A 27,355-nucleotide genomic window follows, 5' to 3' on the forward strand; every position below is an offset into this window, starting at 1 on the left:
AGGCTTAAGTGTTACAGATAATGCAGACGCTGGAGCCTGTTAAGCACAGGAGCTGAGGCGGAGAGATACAGCAAAAGAGAACTGAAACTTGTGAAGGGATCTAGGTAACTGAAGGAAAAGCCTTTGCCTTGCTTGTAAAGTTCATTCTCTGGCACACTTGGGTTTAAATAGTGCTTTGTCTTAAGAGTGGCTTTTGGCCCACCAGAGCAGGTCATAAGAAGCCAAATTACAGATTCTGAGCCTCAAAACTGTCTAAGTGAATGTACAGAGTACTTTATCTACAGGGTTGGAATTGCATCATTGCAGCCCTAAGTGAGAGTGTGTAATTGAATAAAAGGGGTCAGTTCAAGTACACCTTGAGACAAAGCATGTCTGATCACAAGGCAGCTTCCTTTGAATTTAGAGATATTATGTGTGACTTTCACTGTAGTTTTAGTACCACACTCAGTTTTGGAAACTTTCTGTTGCCTTTGTAAAAGGAGTAACATTAGCAGTAGCTGTTCTTAGACAAGGCATTGGGGAAAAGGAAGTAGCTGTCTCTTAGTGCTTTATCTTCCTTGAGTATTCATTCTGTTTGACATTTACTTTTACTCTTTTAGGTAGCTACAGTGAAGATTTTGAAGAAGAAACAGATACTAATCCTGCCCTCAAAACTGAAGGAGATCAGGTGAATCAAAACATCATGTCAGAAGTTGATTTAAGTCTTCAAGAACAGGTATAGCTTGCTAAATGTTTCTGTTACTTGCAGGAATTTTAAAAGCTCTGCAATATTTAACTAAACTTTTATATGATACATGCTGTCTGAAAGAATATTGTGGCTCTCAGACTATATCTTTCTATTAAGGATATGCACTTCCCTGTGCTAGATCATAGAAGGGGTTAAGTTCTTCACAGGGTTTCCTGCTTACTCTTCCTTTGAGTTAAGAAATGAAGATGTAAGTGCACAAATTATGAGCTCAGGTGGAAACTCGGCCTCAGGATGGGTACTGATTATTCTCTCAGAGCTTTTGAGGTGCAATTGACTCAGACTACTGCAATTAATTCTGTGCAGAGAAGCCCTTTGGACAGAGGACCCAAAAATCTTCACTGTATGTATGAGCTGTGAGGGCACTGCTGTCCACTGGCTTGGTCAGGTCTTCTCATGTGTAGCACATGGGGTTGGAGCACATGGCTGCATCCCTGGAGCACACATTCAGATTTGGGCTTTTTTCAAAAGAAGTCTAAAGAGCATCATGTATTCATTTTCACTAGGTAAACTTATTTGGGTTTTTTGTTCTTTTTAAAGAAATTTATTAGAGTGGTATTTCTAGTAAATGTTTGAAAAGTTAGAATGGAGCTGTAAATAATGTCCTTACTGCTACTTAACTTTTGTTTCTCAAATTACAATAAAAGAGAACCAGGAAGGTGCAAAAATGCTCCTCTATGCAGAGGAGCATTTCATTTCTATTCACCTGTGAAAAGGTTTATAGAGTACAGGATGTTGAGAACTTTATGGCATTCTAAGGAGGATTTTAGAGAAGTGCATATTCTTGGAGACTGAATAACTGGTTAATTCTAAGTTCTAAAAACTGTTTTTAGGTATTTGACCAACTTCTAAAGTTTGTCCAATTTTTTCCCCTGCTTTTCACAAAGTAATTGTTTGTTTGTTTGTTTGTTTTGTTTTTGTTGTTGTTGTTGTTGTTGTTAGGAAGAAGCAAACACTGGCATGCTGGCTAAAGGTAAAATATAAACTTTGTTCAGTGGATGAAGATTAAATGGAAGTTTTTGAAGCTTGCTTACTTGATTTTTACTATTTTGATATTTTTCACCTTATTTTATTAATGTGTTCTACTGAAAATATGTTGAATTGAAATAGTTAAAAATAATCTACATATTAACACTTCAAGGTGATCATTAATGTATTTTTATATTTATTGCACCTACTCAGAACTCAGACTTGTAATCAGAGTTCGTTGGTTTTCCACTAATGGCAATAAAATAATCTGTATAGTATTTTTTGTATACTTAAGACATCAAGCTCTAGTAGACTTCTAATTCCAGTGTGATGAAGTATAAATAAGAGAATTTTTGTTTTCTTTAACATTTATCTTCTTAGTTGTATTGCTTGATTCACAAGATTCTGCTGTAGAGCTTCAGAAGGCCATTGAAGCATCAGATGCAGCTCCAGATGAACATGATCAGCCTGAAGAAGTCAGTGCAGTTGAAATGAATGAAGCAGGTAAGGGGTGCTTTAGAAAAAGAAAAAAAAAACAAAGAAAACCCACCACACAACAAATCTAGAAACCAAAAATCTTCCTTTGTTAAAATAGATGACTCCAATGTCTTCACTTGTTCTTAGATCACTGGAAAACATGAAGCCCTTGGCTTTTGTCAACACATCTTGAAAACAGGAGGAAACATTTCAGGAAATAGTGATGTTTCTGCCAAACACTTGATTGTTGCAAAGTAGTTCTTGATGCTGCAATTTTATGTTTAAATACCATCTCCTCTTGTTATGTCTCATATCTAAAATTCTTCTTTGACAGCATTGAACTGAATTATTGAATACATTCTCTTATCAAACTTCACAAAACAGTACAGGCCACTAATATCCAGATTATGGCTGTGATGGCACCTGTTCAAATAGCCATTTTGGTACTGTTAATTTGGTACTGTTATAATATTGAGATGGGGAAGAATGGGGGAGAGGAGTGCAAATGGTAGATGAGATCATTTAGTAGGCACTAATTAATGTGGCAACTTTAAGGAAAAACAAGATTTTAATTTTTTTTTTAATGTAAGTGGTATCAGTGTTCCCCACATAATAGACCAAGCTAGTAACTGAAACACAGGCTCCAGTGAGGTGCTCCCCAAAACAGAAAATCCAGTAGTGTCTCTTACAAGGCTGCTTTTTTCTCAGGTACTTCCTATGGACAAGCCACCAGTGACATGGAAGCGCTATACCAGGCATATCATCACATTGATCAGTCTCTGGGGGACACTGGCGAGCAGAAACTGCACAGTTCTGCAGTGGCAGTCTCAGAAGGCTTAGGGCAAAGCATTGCACAAAATAATGATATCTGTGCAAAAAACATGTCAACTGTTGATTCAGGTAAATAGCTTAAAGGAAGGCATGTATTGTACAAGCTTATAAAATGACTGAACTTGTAGTATCTGTAAGACTCCATTTATCAAACATTTTTAAATGTCCTTGTAACGAATATTTTTTCTAGTTTGTTTTTTAATTTATTTTATATTTATTTCTCATTGTTTAGATTTACCTACTGTGGAAGAATTGATGAAAACAATTACAGGACATATGTATAATACCAGGCATTTTGATGTGGACCCTGAATGGTATTTATTTCAAGATGCATTGTAAGAATTGTAGTAATCTAAAGCTGCTAACAATTTATGAAAAATAGCTCTCTAAATAACTTATCTGTATCTTTCTCTAATTAAATTCTGAAATTTTGTTATATCCTGCACTGGCATTATGGCATTTGCAGTGAACTGTTAAATTAATTATACAGTATTAGTAGTTTAGACCAGGGATTCCCATACTTACTTCAGGTAATAAGCAGCAATGTTTGTCACATCATTTGGAGGAGTGTTCATCACTCTCACAGCTAGGATCTCTGCTCTCCCAGTCTTTTGCTCTTTCCCCACAAGCATTTCAGCCCACATCCTATTCTAGCTCTCCAAACTCCATAATCTTAATTTCACATTCTCTTAAGATCAAACCTCACTGTTGTGATTCTTACTAACCTATGCTCCGTACCTCCCCCTTATTTGCTGCAGCTGTTCTGTCTAGAGCAGACAGCACAGGCCTGGCAACTGTCTGAATACAGCTGAAATACAGCTTATGCTTAGCAGATGAGTTCAGGGAGCTTATCATGTAACTGCACTCAGCAGAAATACTGCTCATTTTTTAATTAGTGGTAATTGCAGGCTTACAGGTGTTTATCTTGTAGATAATTTTGCTACCTTTACAAAAACAGTTGCTGCTGAGAAGCAGCTCTTTTTACACAGCATGGGAGCGAATCTGTATGACTAAATCTGCAAGATGGGTCTTAAAAGAGGCTTAGTAGCTCTTTGAAATTCAGGCAGTTTTTACAGCTGATACGTAAGGAAAAAATGTCCTGCTTTTTCTAGAGTGATAGAAAAGCAAAAGGCAAAAGTCTTATTATATATGACTTCTTTTTTCTTGCAGTCCTGTGAAACTGGTAGGCAGCACAGACAATGACCTCATTAGCCACTCACCCTTTGAAGACCCCCAGAATAATTCATCTTGGGAGAAAAACTTAGTTGAAAAGTTTAACAGAGAAGAAAGCATCTTTCTACAGACAAGCGTGAATGATGGTAACTTTCACAGGATGACTGAGAAAGAAATTCAGACCAGTGAAGTACAGCCTGATCTACTAAGAGAAAAAACAGGACAAAACTCTCTGCTTTCACAAAGAAGCAAAACTAAAAAAGTAAGTATTACCAACCAGATTTTTGTTGTATGGAAGTAATTTTTAAAGGTATGTATTTTTAGACTGCCTGTCACTTGATTATGTTCTGATGTTAAGAAATTGAAAGACTGTGTTTGTTTTTCTTGAAATTCTCATGTTGCCACTGCTGCTGTTAGAGGTCACCAAATCCAGTGTACATTGGGACCAATGGGATTCTTCTTGTCCCAGCCCAACATGTGGAAGGCTGCTGCAATGCCATGTCTCCAGCTCAAGACAGTGATGTCTCTGAGCACGTGAGCATTGGGGGAACACGCGTAAATGCACAACAGACTCAGAACAGGGAGCATTTGTACAGAGAGAACAGTCAGAAATGCAGTTCAGTAAGAATAGAGGAGGGGCTGCAGTGGTCAGTGTCCAGCTGAGTCAGACAAGTGTGCTGACCAGCAACCTGGTCATGTCACCAGCTTTTTTAATCTGTTTTTTCCTCTATTTCCCAGACTTATTTCTTACTTCTATTTTGTTATTTCCCTAGAGATCCTGTAAATTTTGCATATTCTTACAATATTCTCAGACATCCCAGTACAAGATTCATGTAATCCCAAATCTTCTCCTTGTATCCCCAAATTATTTTCTCCTTGCATCCCCTAAATTAGCTTCACATTCCTTTAGGCAGTCATCTTTTGTGTGTGCAAGGCATTGTAGGGACAGAGATTTGGCTGATTTATCCTGGTGGATTGCCCTTTAGGGCAAACAGGCTAAACTTTTTCATGTGTTGGTCTTGGGAGTTGTGTGCTTTGTTTATGATGATCAAGTTTAGCAGAGTTCCTCTGCCTGCCACTGTTCCTTTATTCATGGCTGGGTTTCTGTATCCACTGTGTTTATTAGCCTTTAGTCATGACCTACCTTATTTGGTAAGCAAAAGACCCTGTAACGTACAGTACAATTAAAATAAAGATACATTTTCCCAGATCAATTAAATAGAGCCAGTACAAAGTACTTGCCTTGTGTAGTTCTGAAGTAGTACAATTCTGCAAAATTACTTACTACTAATTTGTTTAAAAACAATGCTTGCCATCACTCTGAGTCGTATTGTTGTGTAATTTTGGTAACTGGTTCTATGTTTTTCACTGGTGAATGCTACCCTCAGTTTACAGCAGAGCCTAAAACTTGTTTTAAACCAATCTGTTCTGTCACAGGCTCTTCGATCTTGTTCCTTGAAGAATGAAAGATCAGAACCAGTGTCAACCAAACCAAAGAATATTAGAAGCCCAGCACCTGTACATAAAAAGAAACCTTCACATGGTCCTCATGGACTGGTTAGAGGTTCTGGCTATGGGAAGCCCAGTTTACTTTCAAAGCAATCTTTTCCAGTCAGTGAAAAGAAAACACCAAAAGAAACTTCCAAAAAGACCTCTATGAAAGCCAAAAGTCCTGCAGATAGAGCAAAATCTAAAGGTAATTGTAAGTTTTGAGAGTTTTGATTCTGAGTTCAAGAGCCAGAGAGATTTGCTTTTTATGCTTCACATTAAAAAAACCCCAAATGTCGTAGAGAAATCTAAACTCAAATGCAGTTAAGTACTGATTTATTTTTCTGTATTAGCATGAAATAGCTGTGAGAGAGACTTTTATATGAATCTTTTTTCCACTCACATTTACCAACACTATGTTTGAGACTTACCTATTGTTCTTTGAATAGGTAAGTCCTATTCAGGACCGAAAGAGTAAAAAAAGCTGGTGTTCAAAAATTAATATCTACAAGTTGACATTTTTCATTTCAGTAAATGCAAAGATTTGCTGACTCACTAACTTGTATGTTTGAGACTGAATTCCTGTTCTGAGCTTCTTTTGATCTTTGCTTTCCTAGAGTACAATAGAAGTACTAAAAAGGAAGTCCTATTTTACATTCATGTCTCTTGGAAACACTATGAAAAGGAGAATACCAATGTAATCCTGTGAAAGCTGGGTTACAAGGAGACTTTTTATTTTGGGGTGAATCCCAAAGAGTTTCATGAGATAATTCATCTTAAGCTTATTCAGCTCAATTCAGACAATGTTTGCTATCCCTGAGGCATGAGCAAGTAACACCACAGGTACCCAGGCTTAATGCACTTCTAGCATGCAGTGCGTTTAAAAGCCCTGCAGGAAGTGTCAGGAAAAGCAGTTTAGGATTATTCATCTGTCTTAGGGAGATGCTTCAGTGGCAGCTGTTGAACTGAGGGACCTCAGTTCTTCAGTACATTGATGTGTCTCTCCCTGAGGAAGAGGTTTTACAGCCCGGTGAAGGTGGTAAAGTGAATAACAAGTACTGAGATAATAAGACTATAGGCTTCTTTCACATTTGCTCTTCCCTGTCTAGCTATAACTGTTCATGATAGTTCATTTTTATGTGATTTCAGAAAATTAATCTCACCTGGCTGCATTCTGCAGGGGCCTCTTCTATAGCTAGGAGGAGAATAGCATTGCATCAAGCAATTGCCAAGTCATCAGTGCTAAGGGAGTACCTTTCTGAGGGGTGTGTGACACTAAAAAGGCATGAGATTTGGAAAAGAATCATTGTCTGGTGGGGTTTTTATTCACATGTAACATTCCTAAGCAGGAGCAGTTGAAATGGCAGTTGTAGTTACTGTCAGAAGGCTGAGATGTGAACAGTTCCATGTATGTTAGTGACTCTGGAGGGATCTTGCCTGATTTCTTACTCCAGTCGTTATTTGATGCAACAAATAAATGTTGCATTTCTTTCTGCACTCCAAAGTCTGTTTTGAAAATTGCTGTGTCTTACCTTCCCCATAGCTTGAAATATTTTGTGTTTATATATACTTAGATAACTGGCTGCTTCTAAAGTGGAGGAGTGAGATTAACCTTGTTTTGTGAAGGATTTATTATCCAGCTGCATGTTTCAGTTGTTCTCTTTGGTTTTGTTCATCTTGTCATCAGTTCCTTACTTAAAAAAAAAACCCTCCAGCTTTTCCATAGTATATCATTGTTCTCAACTTTCTATATTTGATTCAAAATTCAGGTTGTAGAATACTTTATATACTTACAGGTTGGATCACATGGATACATATTTTTCTTAAAGGACATAAAATTCTGAATATAATTTGTTCTATTTTACTTTCTGCCTAAATGAAGAAGCCTTATTTGCTACTAGGATAATAAGATCTGCAGCAAATGAACCAACTTTGGAGGGAAGTATTAACAGAGTTTTGTCTGGCCAATCAGTTGTTAGTAATCTTGGACACCAGGCTGAGGATTATAACAGGCAATATCATCATGTGAGTAATAACCAGTGTTGCTCCTAATTATAGCATGTACAACTTGGCTTGCAAGCCTGTTTTTTCAAGGCTTTTAACAATTATCACAAGGTTGGCAAATACTGAAATAGTGAATGAAGACCTCCCTTTAGTCAGATACTACTTTTTACTTTTAAACTATGCAAATATAATTATACTGCTTTTCAGTTGCTTGGATATTGTTGTTGCTTTGGTGGGTTTATATAATTAAAGCCTCTTATTAAATTCTAAAAATTACTATTTCATTGTAAAAGAAGGTTAAATATAATTTCTACTTATAATATTCTGCCATGAATGTTTAAACAGTACTACTGTTAAGGGATTTTTCCTATTTGCATTGCATTAAATATTTAATAATACCTTCTGACTTCTTCAAGATGACTGAATTTACAGTGCCATAATGATTTTTCCTTCTCCCTTACCAACTGCATAGAAAAGCTATTCATTGAATACCTAAAGCATTGCTGCTTTTCTAAAAGTAAGATGATGCATAATATAATAATTATGGTAGCAATATAGTGGCTGTCATATGAGATGTATTTGTTTCTTTTTGGATTTTTTGTCTTGTTTTCCTCATATATATTTTGCAAATGGGGTCACTCATTAAAATGAATATAGGATGTTTTGCTATTGAAGTGTTGGGGGGGTGGTATTTTGGGTTGTTTTTTCAAGTGCCTTGCGTTGTTGCTGAGAGCTAGACAAACCAGTTAAATAAAGCTGATGAGCAGAGTTCTGGTAAACAATCAACTCAGTGTAATGTTTCCCTGAATTGTCTGCCCTAGGACTTATCATTTTCCCCTTTCAAAAGCTGTGATAGAGAGCTGTACTTGTTAAAACGACTACAAACAGCAGAGGAAGACCTGAGCAGAGCTCGGGATTTGATTCAGCAGCTGGCCAGCAGGCTTTCACAAAAAGAGAAGGAGATGGAGGCCAAGGTAGTGGAACTGAAAACACAGCATGAAAAGGAGCTCTCTCGTCTGGGTCAGGAAAACTATGTTCTACAGAGTAAGGTACTTTATCATCTTGTATCCTGTGCCTATAGAAGAGAAGAAACATTGCTTCTGAAAATTGAATAAATGTTACTTTAGATGAGGTGTTGATGAGGAGAAAATCCAAATTTACCCAGACACCCTGTAATGCATACCTGCTGTTATATTTATTGCCTGTAAGTCATGATTTTTTTTTTCCTGGAGAAAAACCATGTTATCCTGAGTTCCCTTACTTTGCTATTTTGAGAGTCTTACTGTAAGTTTTTGCAAAGATTTTATTCACTCCCACAGATACCACTTGTATGAAATATTCCCAGAGTTATTCCACTATACCCTTGTTGAGAATAACTCCTTGCATCGTAACATACCCTCCTGTCTAGAGACATAACAGAAACTGCTAGTTTTTCCCAAACATTTTATACCTTTTCTCTCTTTCATAATGCTTCTGTAAAACTCCAGATAGAGCCACTCGTTGGTCTGCTCTCATACAGAATTTCTAGGCTGGAAGAGACCTTTAAGATCATTGAGTCCAACCCATGTTCTAACACCTCAACTAAATCATGGCACCAAGTGCCTCATCCAGTCTTTTTTTGAACACATCCAGGGATGGTGACTCCACCACCTCCCTGAGTGAGGGAAGATAGTAATGAAGAGACCACAGTCTTGTAGAAAAGTCCATGTTGCTAAAAAAACTTTCTTATTGTTTGTGTGTTCTGAAAGCTAAGAAGTATGGAAGAGATTACCCAAGAAAAGAGGTGGACCCATGCAGCTACAATCCCTATAACTGAGGAAAAACTGGCCCAAATACAAAAAGAGATTGAAGATCAAGAGGTCATTATTCAAGGTTATCAACAGGTAACACCACACATGATGTTGAACTGTGTTCTGTCCAGTTTCAGAAACAAAGTTGTTTAATGATTACTACTTTTCTGTTGAAAATAGCTATCTTGTTTTCTAAAAAGTGGATGGAATTTGGGTGTGAAAGGCAAACATTGCAGATTTGAAAAGTCTTTCACACATCTAGTTTGGACTAAGTTTTTCCACAGATCCATGTAAATGTTCTAAATTGTAAAAATCAGTAACTTTACAGTTGAGAATTTTATGATCAATGAAGAACCACAAACTTTTTCCCAAATGTAGCTGAAAATTAGTACTTTTAATCAGCATTTGAAATCTGAAAAATTTTGGTTTTTAAAATGTTTTTCTCAAGATCTGAGCTGCAGATTTCAAGGTAACCTTATTAGCATGCCTAATTTGTATTACTTAGTCAAGTGGAGAAATAGATAATTCAAACTTAATAATCCTTTTGAATACTTGCAGCTGTAAAATCCAGTGGGTAGCTCAACCAGCTTCCAGCTGATGCTCAGCATGATTCTTGATATAAACACAATGTCTTTCCGACATATGTCTGTGAACATCCCAGACAATGATGATTTGTGTCTCCAGGACTGGAGCATGGGCAGGCTGAACTCTGATCTATCAGCACTCACCCCTGAACACGTTTTTAGAATATAGCTGGGGTAGTGAGCAGAGGATCTGTCCTAGCTCTTTCATGCAGAGTGAGCAGACACTTGGATGAGATTGTAGATAGTGAAAGTAGATATCCATTTTAGAAGCTCAGTAATTAAACATTCAGTGTTTTCTTCCACCGTTTCAGCAGTTAAACTATGTGATTCATAGAAAATTGTTTTATAACTGAAGAAAACAGTAATTGTGAATATTCTTTAACTTTGTCTGTCTCAACTTAGGAAAATGAGAGGTTATACAAACAAATGAAAGAGCTACAAATCCAAAACAAAAAAAATGAGGAACGAATGTTTAAGGAGAATCAATGCTTAAAGTCTGAATTAATACAGTTAAGGTAGGCTCATTTGCATATCTGACCTAAAATCTCTAGAATTTTCTGCTATTTTTTTTTAATGAAGAACCATTGCAGAGTCTATCAGGTGCATGTTTTCTAGTGTTTCTCAGGTTCGTGGTCTTGTTTCTACTTTTGAGAATTGGTTTGTGTTGATTATGGGCGCTTAATTCTTTGTTTTCTTGATGGTGTTGCAAACCTGTGGGAAGACTAGAGACTTCCACTTGGGAGATATTTCAGTGTTCTTACTCATATCAGAATACATAATACATTACGCTGCACTTGTTCTGATATTTTGGCTCTGCTGATGTTGTTAAGATGTTTTGATGCTCTTGTAAGACACAGAGTAAATCAGGGGGGCACAAGAGGTTCTGCTGGTGGAGAAACAATTCTATTCCCTGCATTGTAGGTCCTGTGAGATTTGCATCCTGTGCTAGTAAGGAGAAACAACCTAGCAATTGTGTGTACTCCTAATCTACAGATCTTTGCTATGGAGAGGCCTGTAAATGAGTTCCACTGATGCAGGGTAGAACTTTATTTCCTTCCCTTGTGTAGTCCAAATAAACTAGTTCATGTGAGGCGAGAAGACTTCACCTTACAGTGAATTTTGTTTGTGTATAAATATTGTGTATGTTTGTTTCTCTTTTTGTTTTGAACCTGCCCAGATTGACTGTGTGCTACAGTTTGGGGGGCAGGGGATTGTGTTTGTTTTTCAGTGGCCACTGATAGTATGCTGAATCACCACATTGCATAACTGCTTTTCTGTTGTTTTTTAGAGAAAAGCTAGAGAAGATTAACAACCAGTCACGAGTCCTGCAGGTTTCTGAACCAGCCAGAAATCAGAGTTTCACAGAATTGATTTCAGAGCTTCGAGTAGCCCAGGTAGGGATATACCAAGCCTGTAAGATAACAGAGTGTAGTGCCTTTGCATGTAGCACAGAAATACAACTAATACCACTGGAAACATGTGGGATCTCAGGATCTGAGTCCTGAGATGCCGAGCCACTGAGACCACCCTTGGGGGGCCCGGGAGTCCTGGAATGTTGCCAGAAGTGTCTGGTGGCTGGACTTTGACCCTACACGGGAGACGACACCTGTATGAAGATAAGAGGACTTCACCGGGGTGAATGGCGAAAAGATTAGCTAATTAGAGGGTGAGACACAGGGTTTAGGATTTATGTACAGGGGGGTTTAGAGAAGTAAGATGGAGAAATTGGGGTGTGTCCTGTCCTTCTTCTTCTTCTTCTTCTTCTCCTCCATCTTCTTTGGTGATGGTAGCATTTTTGGATTGGTTATTACTGAAAGTGCACCCAGCAATAAGAATAAATGGTATTGGGGAAAAATGATAAATATTGTACACGTAACAATAGGTATAAAGATAGGTGTCTGTACGGAGGGCGGCACAGTGTGCTCATGGCTGGCTGCTGAGCAGACCTCTGTCGGGCTGAAAGAACATTTTTTAGATAAACAATTAATAAACATAAAAACCGAAAGAAGAACTGAAGCCTCTTCTCGTCCTTCGATACGCGGGCTGTCCCAAGGCCACTCCAGGCCTTTCCAGGCCCTTCAAACAGCCGAAAACCCGACAGAAACACAAGGAGTACCTGTGGCCCAACGCACACAGGCCTGCTCAGCAGTTCAGGATAGGAGCTCACTAGCAGTGACATACCCACATGTACATGCCTAGACACTCAGTCTGTTTACTGGCTGCTCCCAAAATCTCAGCACCCCCAGCTGGTTTTTGCTGTACCTGTGCATACCTAGGACCAAGGGGCTCCATCTCTAGAGGTGGCTCTGGCACCAAGACCTTTTGTCCTACTTGGTCTTGAAGTTTCCTAGTGTTCGTGTGTAGCAAAAAGAGAGACTGCCTGCAGAAAATGGCAAGAAGTAGAATGTAGTAGAGTGAACTGTTGGACAATACATTTGACCACTTATCCTACAGTCTTCAGTCTCAGAAGTAAGTCAAGCCATTTTCTTTACTGACCCTTTCAAAAAGCAGAGATTTTCTACTTCTATGACAGTTAAGTAAGGCTTAAAAAATCTGGAGTTTGGATTTTTTTTAATGCTTAGCTTATGTTTTCCCATGGTCTTCTATTGCAGGGCCTGACAATAACACCAAAATTAAAATACCTTATTGTTGCTGTGGTCGTATGTAACTGTTGTGATTTAATCTTTGTGTGATGAAAAAGCATGCTCAGGGGTTTTGTGTGATATTATGTGTTTAGTTTTTCATGTTTTACTGTTTTCTCTAAAATCTAGAAAGAAGAAGCTAAATTACAAGAAGAGATAAGACGTCTAAAACAAGATAAGCAAGCTCTTGAGGTAGACTTGGTACAAGCCAAGAAAGAGAGAGATTTAGCCAAAGTCCAGATTGCATCTGCATCAAGTAAAGCACCTTCATTTTGTTGAATAATTTTGCTTACTTTGCATTTCAGTAAATAAATATGTAACAAAAGCTTGTTTCTTATTAAAGTATTACTTAGTGAAATGCATCTAGACTATTTACAAATACTGTCTAAACTTCTAACAAAAGCATACAGTGAAGGACATGCTGCAGTACTTTTGGTACTCTGTTAGAAAATATCTTCCTGTATCCAACCAAACTCTTTGTTGTGACCTGTTAGGTTTGATTTCTTGCCAGTCTTTCACTGGATGTGGGAAAAAAAAATACTTCAATTATGTGACAACTCTGTTCAAAAGAAAAGATTTACTGTGTTACATCTTAGTCTCCTATTTAGTTCTTCCCCATTTTTTACCTATAACTTACACCTTGGGACTTTTTTCAGTATTCTTATCAGAGCTTTTTCCAGTTTGAATTAATGAGAGAAGGCTCAAAATTGGACTCTCCCCATTTCCAGTGTCAGGCATCACAAATGCTAAGTGCAGTAATACTTACCTCCATGTCTCTGCTGAAAATGCGTGATCCCTAAATGGGAGGAGTATGATCAATAAACATCAAAGCATATATTCTATGCTGTCATTCATCTTGATGATGAAGGTCTGTTTATTAGAGCACGATCAAGAACAGATCTCCCTGAGATTCTGTCTTAAATACGTTCTATAGTGAACTGTAAGCCATTGAGTACTGCTGTGTATGAGAAAAATAAAGGGTTTTTTACAAATACTGTTGCTTTTTAAATCCCAGTTAGGATCTGATTTTAAAACTACTGCAGTAACAGTGTTTTAAAAATGGTAAATGTATGAAATCTGCTGAGGAAGACAGTATTGACTAATTACTTCTTCAATACATAATTACTAATAAAACAATTTTAAGAATGTTTTATTCTTGTAGGTGAGAAGTCTTATGAATTTAAAGTTATGGAAGAATCGTACAAACAGGAAATTACTCATTTAAAAAAAAGACTTCAGTGGTATGCAGAAAATCAAGATCTTCTGGATAAAGATGCAGCCCGTCTTAGAGATGCAAGAGAAGAAATTGAGAAATTAAGACTAGAGGTGATAATATCTAGCTTTATGTAAGAAGTTGGAACTGAAAATTGTTTCTTTTTCCAATGATGCGTGTAATGTAATTATTTCCTTCATAATAATTCCATTATTTGGTATATTAGATTGGTTCTATTGAACATCTTGCCGATGCTTCTGGGAACACAAGTAACATGCTTCCCTAAAACCTTCAAATTTCTTGACCTGAGGGAAAGAAGTATATTGTTATGTTAACAACCAGGAACACCCTTCTTCTCATTCTCTTTTCCTCCTTTTTGCTCCATAGTAACTTAGGCAACACTTTTTTATTCTCTTAAGTACCAGTTCTAAATTCTTTCTTAGGAAAAGCTCCCTGGTTGCTGTGGCAGGGGGGGAAAACCCAAAGCACTTGAAATCTAAACAAAATTAATACATGAATCTTGAGTACTGGTGAGATTTGCATTGTCTACTTGTCAGTACATTAGACTTAGGATTCATTAAAAAAAAATAAATTACCAGTGCTAAAATATAACTGATCTTGGAATCTTTTATGATCTTTTATTAGAGAGATCACAGATGAAAGGAGATGCTTCTGAAGGAGCAGCCAGGGACAGACACCACGATATCAAGATATCAATGGTATCTGTGTTCAAGATACCATTCCTGTGAAGGAAAATATTTTTATTGGCATTTTCTCTGGGCTGGACTGGTGTCTAAAAATTCTGGTACCATAAGCTGTGACTTCATAGAAATAATCAAATCAGTCAAACTATAAAATGCTGGAATAAAAGCATGACTTAGCATGACTTGGTAAAATTACCAATCTGGGAGAGAATTCAAGATAGGAATATTTTTAAATATCCAGGATATCATATCCTTGTACAAAGATCATAGTGGCTAATAAAGGTAGGAAATTCAATTTTAGATTATAGCTTTGAGTCCTCATGACCAGGCATCACAGGAATGCAGGAACATGAGTTAGCCACGCCCTGATTCTCAGCTGGGACTCAGCTTTTATTTAGGCACAACATAACATTGCCTTTTGGCTGTTTCTGTATCTCATGGCATAGTGTAGCATTGCAAATCACAAACCATTTCCTAAACTCATCCTGAAATCATGGAATGCACTGTAGCACTTTATATGACAGCTTACTAATCAAGCCTGTATACTGGCAGTATGAAAGAAAGGAGCAGTATTCCTGGTATAAAGACAAGTGTCCCAGAGCTGAAATTCTCTTTTAGATTTTCATATCTAGTTTCAGTTGCTTTGGAGAAGGAAGTTGTCATGGAGGTTTAGAGTCTGAAGAATTAGTTAGTACAGAAATTACCATTACGAGTTTTGAAATGGCAGCATACTTCCATTGTACTATGTGTGTTTGAAATGCTTTTGTACTACAGGACAATGTCTCTGAATACATGTTTCAATTTGTTTTCTCGTAAATTGGACAGGTTGAGAAGCTCAGAGCTGATGCAGGAGATCAGTGTGTGCAACAGAAGAAACGTTTGCGAGACAGAGCAGCAGATGCTAAAAGAATTCAGGATCTTGAGCGACAAGTATGCAATAAAGGACTCTCATGTAACCTTTGTTTCAGATAGTCTCTTAAAACCCCAGTGCCTTAATAAGGATAAAGCATAGCATGAAGTTCTGTGATAAAGTAACTTGTGTTATTGGACACTCATAAACACAAGAGCAATTATGTTCTTAGAATAAGTCTTTTAGCTACTATATTTAACAAGCTGGTATCCCTTTTAAAATCTTTTCAAATAACTGTTTAGATTTTCTTTAAAAGGGGCAAGAGGGAAAAAGCCAAAGCTTGCTAAGACTCCTGTCCACATTCAGTAATTCCTCAAGAGTATGATGAATTTCAGCCAAGTTGATTCAAGAGTAGGGGTTTAAATTCTGCTGGATTCATACAAGATTCATGAAAACTGGGGGAGTGCAGACCTTAAAATCCATGTTTCTACTATAAAAACATGAAGTGGAAGTGAGCCTTCCTGAATTTTAGGAGGTAGCAGTTGCATTGGTTAGAGATGTGGGACTCATGGGCAAGAACCTTTGCAGAATTCTGATATGAATATCTTATCTACTGATAAGAGAGGGACTTGTTATTAATGCTGCATGCAGAGTGTTAGTTTTCCATGATTGCATACTACAAAATAAAAGACATATAATCTGTTATTGGGAGAATAATTCCAGTATTGCTATGAAATTTCCTTAACAGTTGGAAAAGTACAATGTGAATTCAAATCCAGAAAAAAAAAGCATATTCACAGCATTATAAGCCATTCTCAAATCGCGTTTTTTTTGACTTTCTTTAGACTATTGATATAAGGTAATCTGAAGACCCGAGCAATATTTTGTTTAAGATCATGTGTAAGTTAGTCAGTAAGAGACAATGAGTCTTGCTTTTCTGTAAACAAAACCATAAATGGGGGGAATATAAAGTAATTCTCAATATATGCATCTACGGTTTTCATTCTTCCACCTTAAGGGAATGAAATTTGTTAACATTCTGTCACTTGCTTTTGTTCCCTTTCTATTAGAACTTTATTATTTTTAATCTTTGACTTAATTTTCTTATGAATAGATCAGAGAAATGGAAGGAATTCTAAAAAGAAGGTATCCAAATTCTTTGCCTGCTTTGATTTTTGCTGCTGCTGCTGCTGAGAAAACAAATGATCTTTCAGCTAAAACAAACACAGTTGAATTTTTGGAGAGAAGAATAAAGAAATTAGAAACAGAACTTGAAGGTAAAGATGAAGAAGCTAAGAAAAGCCTTCGTGCCATGGAACAACAGTTTCAAAAAATAAAGGTAAAAGTTGAGTAGTCCGCTTTGCAAGTAACAGTCACAAGGCAACTAAATGTAACAGAGGGTAGTGGTTAAAACTGAAGGCAAAGACCACATTCAAGGGAAAAAATTATTCAAAGAATTCAGAACCGGAATTTCAGTACCTTCAGCACCTAAGATAGATAAAAATAGCATTGAAATTGTTAGAGTAGTGTTGAAATGAAGAGGACACGTTCTCAAGGCATAATAATTTAGTTCTTAAAATTAAGATAAGTAGTTTTCACCCTGTGGGTCAGAGTAGAGCTGCTTCTCTAATTCCTTGTTGTACCAAAGGCTGTGATTTCAGAGGTCTGCTGACTGAGTATTTCTGCAGGGAACATTGGGAACCACTACACATGTCCAATAATTACATGATAGTGAGCCTAAAGACTTGGGTTAGGAAGCCTGGAAGTCTGGAATTTTACCTTAAGGAAAAGGTGAACTGCACAGGTGCTTAATGAGCAAGAAAAGAAAGCATTGGCCAGCTGTTCCACCTTTTCTCCATAAGTCACTCATCATACTTTCCTCAAAGGCCATCCAAGCTATTAAGAAGGTTAGGTTTTCCTCAGCTCATTAGGGGGAAAGATTGTGTCTCTCTCTGAATTCATACTTCTTTCTTCATACTTAGAAATACATAAAAAGAAAGATCTGTTCTGTTAAAATTTAGGATGTTTTGAAAAATGTGAAATACAACTTTGAACATGTGAATGAATGTTTGCCTGCTGGCATATACCAAGTACATAATGACAAAATTAACATTGGTAGCATCTGAAGAGAACTCAATTACATAGAAATAAAATATTTTCTTGTCAATATAATTGTCTATCCCATAATTACTGCATCCATTGTGATTAGATTCTTTTGTAGTAAATTTTTCAAGTAATTCTATTTTACAGCAGACTTAATTATTTCACTCACTAATTTCTGAACTGATTGAGTAGTTTGTTAGTAATCCTGATTTGTATTTTGTCTTCTGAAATCTTTCTTCAGAAGGGCAGTAACTTTAAAGAATAATAGGAAGAGCTAATAATAACAGTACACTTACAAAACTGCTTTTTTGTCCCTACTTTTTACTCCCCTCCTAGATACAGTATGAACAAAGACTTGCAGAGCTTGAGGAACTACTTGCCTATGAATTTATGAATGAACCACCAAAACTGAATGGTGATAAAGCCACTTCTGCAGAACTTGAGCAGGAGCTTCAGAATCTAAAGAAGACCCATCAGATCACTGTTGGAAACCTCCAAACAGAAATTGAAAATCTTAAAAGTCAAAATTCCCAATTAAAACTCAGAAGCAAAAATGATAATAAAGACTTAGATTCCATGGACTCTAAGATGAAACAAGGAAGCACAAAAGACAGGTTGTTAAAACTAAACGAAGAACTGGTCACCAAAAATAGAGAAATACAAGACCTCACAAAAACTGTTGAGAAACTTCAAAAAGAAAGGATGGTGATGTTGTCTGATAATAATTTGAGAAATAAAACAAACACTAATGGAAACTCTACAGAGGTTGTGAAAAAGAATACCTCAGCCACAGATAGAAGGAGCTCCAACAACACTGAAGCCTGTCTAAGCATTTTCAATGATGACAAAACACACCAACCACATACCTTCTCTGATTCTCATCTCTCGGAAGTTGTGCAAGAAAATGCCCATCTGAAAGAGGAGCTGGAGAAACTGTCCCTGGAAATGAGCCAGCAGCGGGTGAAGTCTCAGGCAGCTCTGGCTTATTCTGAAAGCAACATGCGAAGGTAAATGCTCAACATTTTCCTTTAAAAACCTTCTTAAAGTGTTGGCAAGCATAGGATTGAAGTAGCATATTAACATTCAGCCGTGTGTGAAGGTTGCTTATACCTTCATTTGTGCTGTTTCTGGCTTTGGGAGGGGTTTTGGGAGTTCTTTTGTTACTTTGGGGTTTTTTTAAAAGCAGTGCACTGTCACAGTTCTTTCCACCGGCAGACCTTTTATTAATGCTACAATTTCTTACGCTTTTAAGAAAATATCTCAGTTTAAATCATCCTATCTTAGATGCTTTGTGTTGTACGGCGTTAATACTTGGTCCATGTTCTTTCCTTCAAACCTGGAGTGTGCTTTCAGTGGAATTTACTTGGCCAACAGTAGAAACCTTGTACTTTACCTAGTCTCCCTTACATCCCTTGACAGTCAAAGTAGAAGAAATTGACATGCAATTTAGATTACAACACGTTCTTTTCTAAAATAGATATCTAAAAGAAGGTAGCTGCATTATGATTAAAAAGCATGTGTTCTCTTGCCACTGTTTTAATAAGAGGAACCAGCAAAGATGATTGACTGAATTTTTTGTATCCTCACTGCCTCTAGTTAGATGATGCAGATATCCACCACTGTAGGTTTCCCACCCATTTCTCCCTTCAGAGCAATAGAAGTAATGATGATCCTGTCTTGCAAGGTTTTGTTATGAAATATGCAAGATCTGCTGCCTGTAACATTTTGGTTATTTTGTGTGTTCAAGTAAGAAGCTGCTGCATTTTTGAAGAACTTACTGTAGGTGCACTACTACATCCAACTTTTCTCTTGCTCTGTTCAGGATGCAGGAAGACACAGCAGAATACATTGCATCTCTGAAAGCTTCCCACCAGAGGGAAGTTGAGAAGATTGTTTGCCAGCATGCAAAGGAACATTCTACTTCTAAAGTAGCTGAACTAAAGAACAGAATTTCAGCACAGGAGGTAAGATATAATCGATACATTACTTACATATAGATATATCTTAAAGTTACTTCTTTCTGTATTACTATAAACTTACTTTCTTTGAGGTAGGACCTATTGGTTTCAAAAATCATCCTGTGCCACAGTACTCATAAAATCCCAGAATGGCTGAGGTTGGAAGGGACCTCTGAAGGTCATCTTGTCCAACTGCTCTGCTCAGGAGGATCATCCAGGACTATATCCAGATGGCTTTTGAGTATGTCTAAGGAGGGTAATTCCACCACTTCTCTGGGCTATTTTACACATGGTATAAAGGGTAGAAAGAGCTGTTTCATTCAGATTATTTAACATTTAAAAATGAGGAAAGTAATTTGAAGATTGTAGTATATGTGTGCTATTTAACAGCCCATGCACACACGTGTTGGAGGCAGTGTTGTTAATGCTCACAGCACTTACACCTGCAGTGCTGCAATCACAGAAACATAGAATGTTAAGGGGCTCAGTGCACCTCAGAGATCATTGAACATACTTGTGATCATATTCACAAGCCCCCTTGCCATGGGCAGGGACACCTCCTACTAGAACAGGTTGCTCAAGGCCTTATTCAGCCTGGCTTTGAACAGTGCCAGGTTTGTGGCATCCACAGCCTTCCTGGGCACCCTGTTCCAGTGTTTCATTACCCTCACAGTAAAGAATTTCTTCCTAATATTTGACCTAAACTTCCTCCATTTCAATGTGTACCCATTATTCCTTGTGCTATCACTACAGTTCCTGATCATGAGTCTCTCTGGATTCCCTGTAGGCCCCTTCAGATACTGGAAGGTTGCTGTGAGGTTTCCACACAACCTTCTCTTCTCCAGGCTGAATGGGCCCAACTTTCTCAGTGCTGCTTATTTTTTTGTGTACTTCTCCTGCATTGGTTTTCACATGTTGTCATGGGTGTATATGCTAATGACAAAATATTTTTAAACCTTTTTTTAGATATTAATCAAACATCTTCAAGAACAACTAGGTGAACAAGAGAGACGTCAAGAAGCTCTTTTAGTTTCACAGATAAGAGAACAACTTCTACAAAAAGAGGTATATTTAAATTTCAATGGGGGCACCTTAGTCTAATAAGAGTTTTCATCATAATTCATGTCAAGCCTGAAATAATGTGTAGTAAAATAAGTCTTAGAAACAAAATCTTTGTCAGTTGCTTCTACATCAATTATCCCGGAGAATGCAAAGTTTTTCTAGTGTGACCAGGAGAACAACACAGAACAGAATGCAGAACTTTGACCTTTTTTGATGTTAATATTTTTATTATTATTTTGTTTGAAATGTCTGACATTTGTATGAAGTTTGATCAGTAGGTTAATCCAGGTTTTCGTATCCTCTGAGAGTTATGGTGGGTAGTGGTAAATAGACCACAGGACTTCTTCTTTATTCCTCTTAATTAAGGGGATTTTTTATTGCTGTTTTCAAAAGCTTTTCTTTTTTCATCCTCCATTGCTGTAAAACTGACTTAGGCAGTTGTATTCTTGGCTTTCTCCTCTGCTATCTCTGAAACCTAATGTGTCTTAAGAAGGGAGAGTTAGCTATAAAATCTATGAAATTCAATGGGTTTTGAGAAAAGTATATAGGCTGATTTTTTTTCTAATCTTCTACTTCATTCAATAGCAAATAATCTAAAATTTACACTTGTTCTTATCTTTGCATTTGGGTTAATTTTGGATCAAATTGCTGTCCCCCTTTTAGTTCAAGCTTTTAGAATCACTGGCTATGCAATTTTTGTTCTTGAAGTAGTGCCAGTTTTTGTTGCCCTTTCCTGTTCAGGAGGATGTAGCCTGTCTCAGCATTATGCCTGTGCTTCATTCACCATCTCCCTGATGTATGAAGATCACTATTTTAACTTAATTTTGGTAATACTCTAACTTGCAAGGGTTATTAAAAGTGATTAATCTTAATCTTGCTAAACTCATGCAGGTATTTGTCTTACATGTGCAAAATTCCACCTCTGTTGTGAAGTATTTCTATAAAATTGTGGGTTTGTCTGGGGAGAAAAAAGATGTCCTATTAAACAAGTTCTGTGTTTGCAGAATAGGGGCTGAGACTTTGGGTTCATAGAGATGTTGGCTTTCCTTACAAAGCTTGTTTCATTCCAGTGGTGTCAGTATATGTAATACTTCTTCCTGGAAAAACAGAGCAAGAGTACAATGAGACAAATGTTACTGTTTCCTCTATGACTACTTTACAGGTTATTGACAGTAATGGTTTAAGAGATCATCCAGTCTGACCCACGTGGTAGAGGCCAACTTCAACGTACTGGTATTTAAGAAAATGTAAAGGAGTGTCTTTGTTACAGAAATCATTGCAAGACTGTACAGAGAGAAATATCTATGCCTTGCTTTTGCCCTCTAGCACAACTTTTGTGCTGCTTTTAAAATACATCTTTGGCATTAAATGGTTCAATAAGTTGTGCTGAGAAAAGAAGACAACCAGACCTGCAAATGGAAATAGCAGTGATAGGAGAAAGCACCTCACTGGTAATAGGGTTGAGTCCTGTGTCTAAAATGGTGGTACATCCAAAAAGGCAGTTTTTCCTGTGGCTTCTTGGAACATTGTTATTTGAGTACTAATCTCAGAAATGCTGTTCATGGATGTTTTCCATTAACTGAGTGCTTCCTTTCCTTAACAGCTTGCACGTAGCACTGCATTGTATTTGACGTGGTTCTGTCACTGGCAAAATACACAGAGCCTCTTTTCTCCTGGGGTTTTTTTCCCCTCATGACATCTTTCCACTGTGATTTTTAAATTGTGTTTAATTATATACTTGAGACCACACATCAGCCCTTCCCTTCAGTGAGGCAACTCAGCAGCCAAGCAGCAGACATTCAATTGCACAGATCTTTTGAAACTAAGACTTCTGCTCCTCTGAAAAAGGTGGCTGAAAAGTTTTATCTGCTGGTGTAATGGACAGGCAAAAACATACTGACACAGGCCTTGTTATTTTAGAAAGCCACCTTGAAATGTGTAAGTAATAGTAAGCTGCCTCAGAGTCACTTCTCAGTAAGAGTGGTAACATCTTATGAAGACACAAAGCTGCCAGCTACCTGAATTCACAGCAGAGAGGCAAGGATGACTGAGTGCTTGAAGAGGGGTAGCAGCTCTCAAATATATTGGCTAAGGGAAGCGAAGGACTATCATAAAGGATAAAGGTGTCAAAGTTGTCACTTTAGTTTACTTATATACATTAAGAGTGACCAAGAAATACTTTGGCTAAAGGAGTATCAAGTTACTGAGAACAGGCAAAGAATGAGAATAAACCAGTAGGGCTTTATAAGAAAACTTCCCTGAATTTCTGGAGGATTAGGGAATCAGTTTTAAGTCATTGTCAAGTTATTTTACCTGGCAATTATTAAGCTTACATGCAGGCTTGCAATCATCTCTCTTAGCAGCATGTCTAATTAATTTAGTCCTTAGAAATACATTTGTATCTTTCATATTTGGTCTTTATCTTGGGTGTGAGAAGGGAAAGTGTAAGAACATCTAATCATAATATTCTCTGTTAACTGTTGTTGTATGAAGTAAAAAATGTGACATAACACAATCCCTTCATAACATTATTAACAGCACTGGATTTATCAGAGAGGACTAGACTTTCATGTCCTCAAGCTACTTCTTAGAAATGAAAAATCCTAACATAAATCCCTGAGTCCCTGTTAAAGCTTTTGAACAAAGGAGATTTCTCTTTTATGTCTTTTTTTCTACAGCTTTTGAATGTAACAATTAAACAATGCAAATACATTTTTAAAAGAATCTGGTTTATACACTGCCTAACACAATTATAACAATTTTCATCTATTCTCTTTTTGATTGTAGGTGACAAAATTGTTGGAAGAACTGAGAGAGGCTAGGGAGAGCCAGAGTCCTGAAATGAAACATTTCTTGTGCCTGGAAAAGAAAATCAAGCATATAGAGAGCAGACATGCAGAAAGGGAGCATGAAATTCAAAAGGTATACCAGTTCATAGCTGCATTTACTTCTCAAGAGCAATTTATTGGTTTAAATGTAATTTTATGGTATTTATTCAGGCTTATTTAGCTCATGCTGCAGGAGGAAAGTAGTTTTTATGCAGCCATGGTTTTGTCTTTGCCTCTAACGCAAGCGAGTGTAGGTGCTGGCCTGGTCAGCTCCACCCTGCTGTGCTAATTGGGATTACTTGGGGAACTGCCTTGCTGCCTGGTCTGAGAAGGTCTTGGTGTCCCAGAGGGTTGGACTCCAGACAAACCTTTGGAGTCAATATCATTATTTCATACTTCAGTTTCACAGTGAAAGCAAGCTACTGAAAACTGACAAGAGTTTGGAGTGCAGAGTCTAACCTATGATATATTGCTGAATGGAGCTGTGATTTAGTCCTTGCAGCCCTATTCAGAAAAGCTACATTAAAAGTATAGTGATATCTTATTTTATTTTAAATTTTATAACCAGATCTCAAGGAATATGCTTTTAATGTACAGATTTTTTTTGCTGTAGAAGGATTTCTTCATGTACATTTCTATATCAGATATTTTCTTTCAAAAAAGACCCATGCATAAAACAAGTCATTGGATTAATATAAAATATAAATAAATCCTATTGCCACTGTTTTTTTTGTTATTTTTGTTCACATTCTGTCCTGCTAAAGGTGACTGTAATACAGTTCAGTTTTTGCTATTAATTTGCTTTTATATGATGTGAGGATGTCTTTACCATTTCTGTGAAGTGTTTGCTGCTGCCTATTCTGTGATCTAGCTCCACTGAATACCAATACTATTTACTAAGATATTTTGTCATGTTTGGGGTTTTTTTTTAAGAAATAATAGTATACATGTTTAGTACTAAACAATTTCATCTTTTTGTGGTGCTCCTGTCCTTGTTATGTATTATGCTTTGGGTTTTAATTTGTCCCAGATTTTCTCCTTTAACCATCAGCACTGGGGCATTGAACAGTTGCCCAAATGAATTATATCAAAATGAATAGTGTTGAAAAGGAAATTAATGAGCATGAAGTTAACAGGTTATCCTTAGTATCAAACTGCAAATATGTTAATTTATGGCCTATCATTAATATGATAATTATAACCTCTCTTTAAAGGATCTATTAAAATTAATTGTGGAGCTTTTGATATCTTATGATACTTCTTATGTTGTGTAACTTAAAGGATTATGTTTGGGATTCATTAAAATTATTCATACCTTTATCTGCAGCAGCATCAGATCTTTGTGATTACAGGACATTTTCTGGTAATTCATAGAATTTTTGGTTTTTAAAAGTAGAGTAGTAGGCTACAACATGTCATTCAGATTTTACTTTGTTTTGCAGAGCATTATTTTAATTACCACATTTAAGTGGAAATTTTAAAAATTAATTTTAATTTATAGAGGGTTTTATGTTATATGCTGAGCTTTGCCTTAAATATTCAAATTTTATTGCTGCTTTGGAGAGGATAGGTTAAATTCTCCTGGGGCTCATTAGTCAATAATCAATTCTACCCTTCTGTCATTAATGCAAATATTTAAAGGAATTCATTGCTATCAGAATGATTTTGGTAATATTCAGAACAAATTGCTTCCACTTAATGTGAGCATTCAGCTTTGAGACTGAGCATCAGATAAAATATGTGGCAGATTTTTGCAAAGTGGCAGCACTGGCTGAGTATTGGCATAGGAAATCACAGTGCTTTCTTCTGATTTGCAGGCTACCCAACTAAGGCAGCACATTTCTGAAGTAAGGCAAACCCAGGAGGTTGAGAGGTGGCGAAGGCTGGCCCAGCAGAAGAATCAGGAACTGGAGAAATTTCGAATGGAGTTGGATTCCATACTCGATGTTTTACGTGAACTGCAGAAACAAGGGGTTGTGATTCCTGCACCTGATTCCACTGGATTCACAGTGACAGGCAGCTGTTAGAAGGCATGATTAGGCAGTAGTTAAACAGAGCAGCAGAATTTTAATATTCAAAGTTATGGTATAGAAATGTTATTGAAAATTATTATTGCACCATGTATAAATTGCATTGCATTTTGATCTTCTCTGGAATCTCTTATGTCCAGAGGCAGATTTGCAATGAGCAATACTCTAGTCATACTGTACGTCTTCTATTTTATTAGTAATAAATTTACATAATTTTTTAATAATAGAAATATTGAGGTTATTCTGTAAATGCAACTACCATTGAAAATTTTCTTTTTCACAGACTGTAGAACATGCCTGTATATTTTAAAGTTTGATTTCTAACTTGTCTTACAGTATTTCCTTTGTGAAAATTTTAGTAGTAAGCTGTTCAGTTATATAGCATTGTTGTATAGCATTGATGTGTTTCATTTTTTACATTTCATTGATGTATTTCATTCCATAGGGCAGGAAAAGTGTATTTTTCCAACATTTGCTTCTCTCCCTCCAATTCATATAATACTCCTTCCCTTAAGACCACTTTCCACTTTAGTGAATGATTGGAGGGCTGGAACAGAGCAGGCATTCCTGGTGGTTCTCAGTTTTAAGCTGTTCTTTGTTTCCTTTTCAGATTATTGCAGCTGTGCTGGTAAGACTGATGGCAGAGTGGGTCTGGCTGAATTCTTACAGGGCAGATACAGAAAAAACCTATAAAATACAGTGTGAGTGTAGTTATTGGTGTCCCTTTTAAAAGGGAAGGCTGTGCTGATAAGGTTTTTACAGTGGGCTGTTCAGGATCTGACATAGTAAGTACCTCTTTAGGTGATCTTGACAGGCTAAGAGGCTGGTCAGATGTGAAGACAGTGGGATAAAGCTCAGGCTTCAGGGATGTGTAGGTGGGGAAATTTAGAGTTAGAATATTGAGCAAGCTAGGAAAGGGGCCAGGGGGAAAAAAAGGAAAAAAAACAGAAAAGGAAAAAAAAACCAAAAACACCCAACCAAAAACCAGACCAAAACACCAAACATGGAGGTAACTTTGTGCTGAACTGACAGGCATCATGGCAGGTAACACCCTGAATGTTGGAGGCTGTTGCTTTCTCCCTCTCCTCAGGCCCTGCCAGTTACACACCTGTGCTGTAGAGCTGGCACATAGGAGCAATTCCTGCTGCCGCACAAATGTGTAGCTGAGGGTGCCACACTTTTGGTCTCTTCTTTCAAGAAAGAGATGGACCCAGTGGAGGGAAGGAAGACTCATCACTCCAGGAAATGTAGCCCAAGGAACCTGTGAAGCCATGGGAACTACACTGCTCCAGAGAGGAGCCTGGGGGGGATGATGAGCATGGCTATTGCACTTAACATATATGAAAAACCTGCTGCTAAAAGTAAGAAGCAGCAATTAAAAATAAAGGAAATTTAAAATAGATGATGATAACTATTTTGTGGTTGGAAGGCATGCTTTACCAATAAATCAGTACATTATTAGTTTGAAGTTTCAGTGGCTGCAAGTCCTTAAGAATTCCCAAGCACATATATTGAGGTTGTATCTCAATCAACTCTACTTATTTAGGGCAAAGAGAAGATGAAAACTAGATTGTACTCCTTAGGTCCCCGAGCACCTGCAGTGTTGGTTGAACCTAGCATTTAAATCAGATGTGAAATAGTTCAGGTCTGTGCTTGTCTGTTTATGTAGTATATTCTTCAGGGACCAGAAGTAAACCTGCATTTTTTTCTCATACAAGCATGTGGCATAGCATGCATAAAAAACAAGAGAGTATAAAAATGATACCATATAGACATAGACAGTGCTTAAGTGCAAGGTTTTTTCTTTTCGGCACATACACAAACTTAAAATGAGCCTGTATACACATATATATAGATATTTTAAAAGGGTGGTCAGTTGCCAGTTAATATGGTAATCTTGATTG

At 37.1% G+C, this 27,355-nt stretch overlaps 1 protein-coding gene across 9 annotated transcripts in view; it reads left to right on the top strand.

Annotated features, from left to right (window-relative positions):
* Positions 1-26,456, top strand: part of CEP162 (centrosomal protein 162) — a 43,611-nt gene extending 17,155 nt beyond the window's left edge. For 5 of the 9 annotated variants that reach the window (XM_026792747.2, XM_074538309.1, XM_074538304.1 and 2 more), the window contains 21 exons: positions 600-715; positions 1,688-1,718; positions 2,096-2,218; positions 2,900-3,091; positions 3,255-3,357; positions 4,193-4,457; positions 5,633-5,891; positions 7,566-7,708; positions 8,509-8,736; positions 9,436-9,570; positions 10,464-10,576; positions 11,350-11,455; positions 12,833-12,959; positions 13,866-14,029; positions 15,446-15,550; positions 16,585-16,809; positions 17,910-18,580; positions 19,396-19,537; positions 20,498-20,596; positions 23,381-23,515; positions 25,239-26,456. In XM_026792747.2, coding sequence (XP_026648548.2) covers positions 600-715; positions 1,688-1,718; positions 2,096-2,218; positions 2,900-3,091; positions 3,255-3,357; positions 4,193-4,457; positions 5,633-5,891; positions 7,566-7,708; positions 8,509-8,736; positions 9,436-9,570; positions 10,464-10,576; positions 11,350-11,455; positions 12,833-12,959; positions 13,866-14,029; positions 15,446-15,550; positions 16,585-16,809; positions 17,910-18,580; positions 19,396-19,537; positions 20,498-20,596; positions 23,381-23,515; positions 25,239-25,448 — 3,692 coding nt within the window. In that variant the 3' untranslated portion in view covers positions 25,449-26,456. The remainder of the gene's footprint in view (positions 1-599; positions 716-1,687; positions 1,719-2,095; positions 2,219-2,899; positions 3,092-3,254; positions 3,358-4,192; positions 4,458-5,632; positions 5,892-7,565; positions 7,709-8,508; positions 8,737-9,435; positions 9,571-10,463; positions 10,577-11,349; positions 11,456-12,832; positions 12,960-13,865; positions 14,030-15,445; positions 15,551-16,584; positions 16,810-17,909; positions 18,581-19,395; positions 19,538-20,497; positions 20,597-23,380; positions 23,516-25,238) is intronic. The other 4 variants (XM_014266339.3, XM_074538310.1, XM_074538307.1 and 1 more) reach the window with 3 other exon arrangements.
* Positions 26,457-27,355: the final 899 nt, after the last annotated feature.

This window comes from Zonotrichia albicollis, chromosome 3, assembly GCF_047830755.1.
Source record: "Zonotrichia albicollis isolate bZonAlb1 chromosome 3, bZonAlb1.hap1, whole genome shotgun sequence".
Taxonomy (NCBI): domain Eukaryota; kingdom Metazoa; phylum Chordata; class Aves; order Passeriformes; family Passerellidae; genus Zonotrichia; species Zonotrichia albicollis.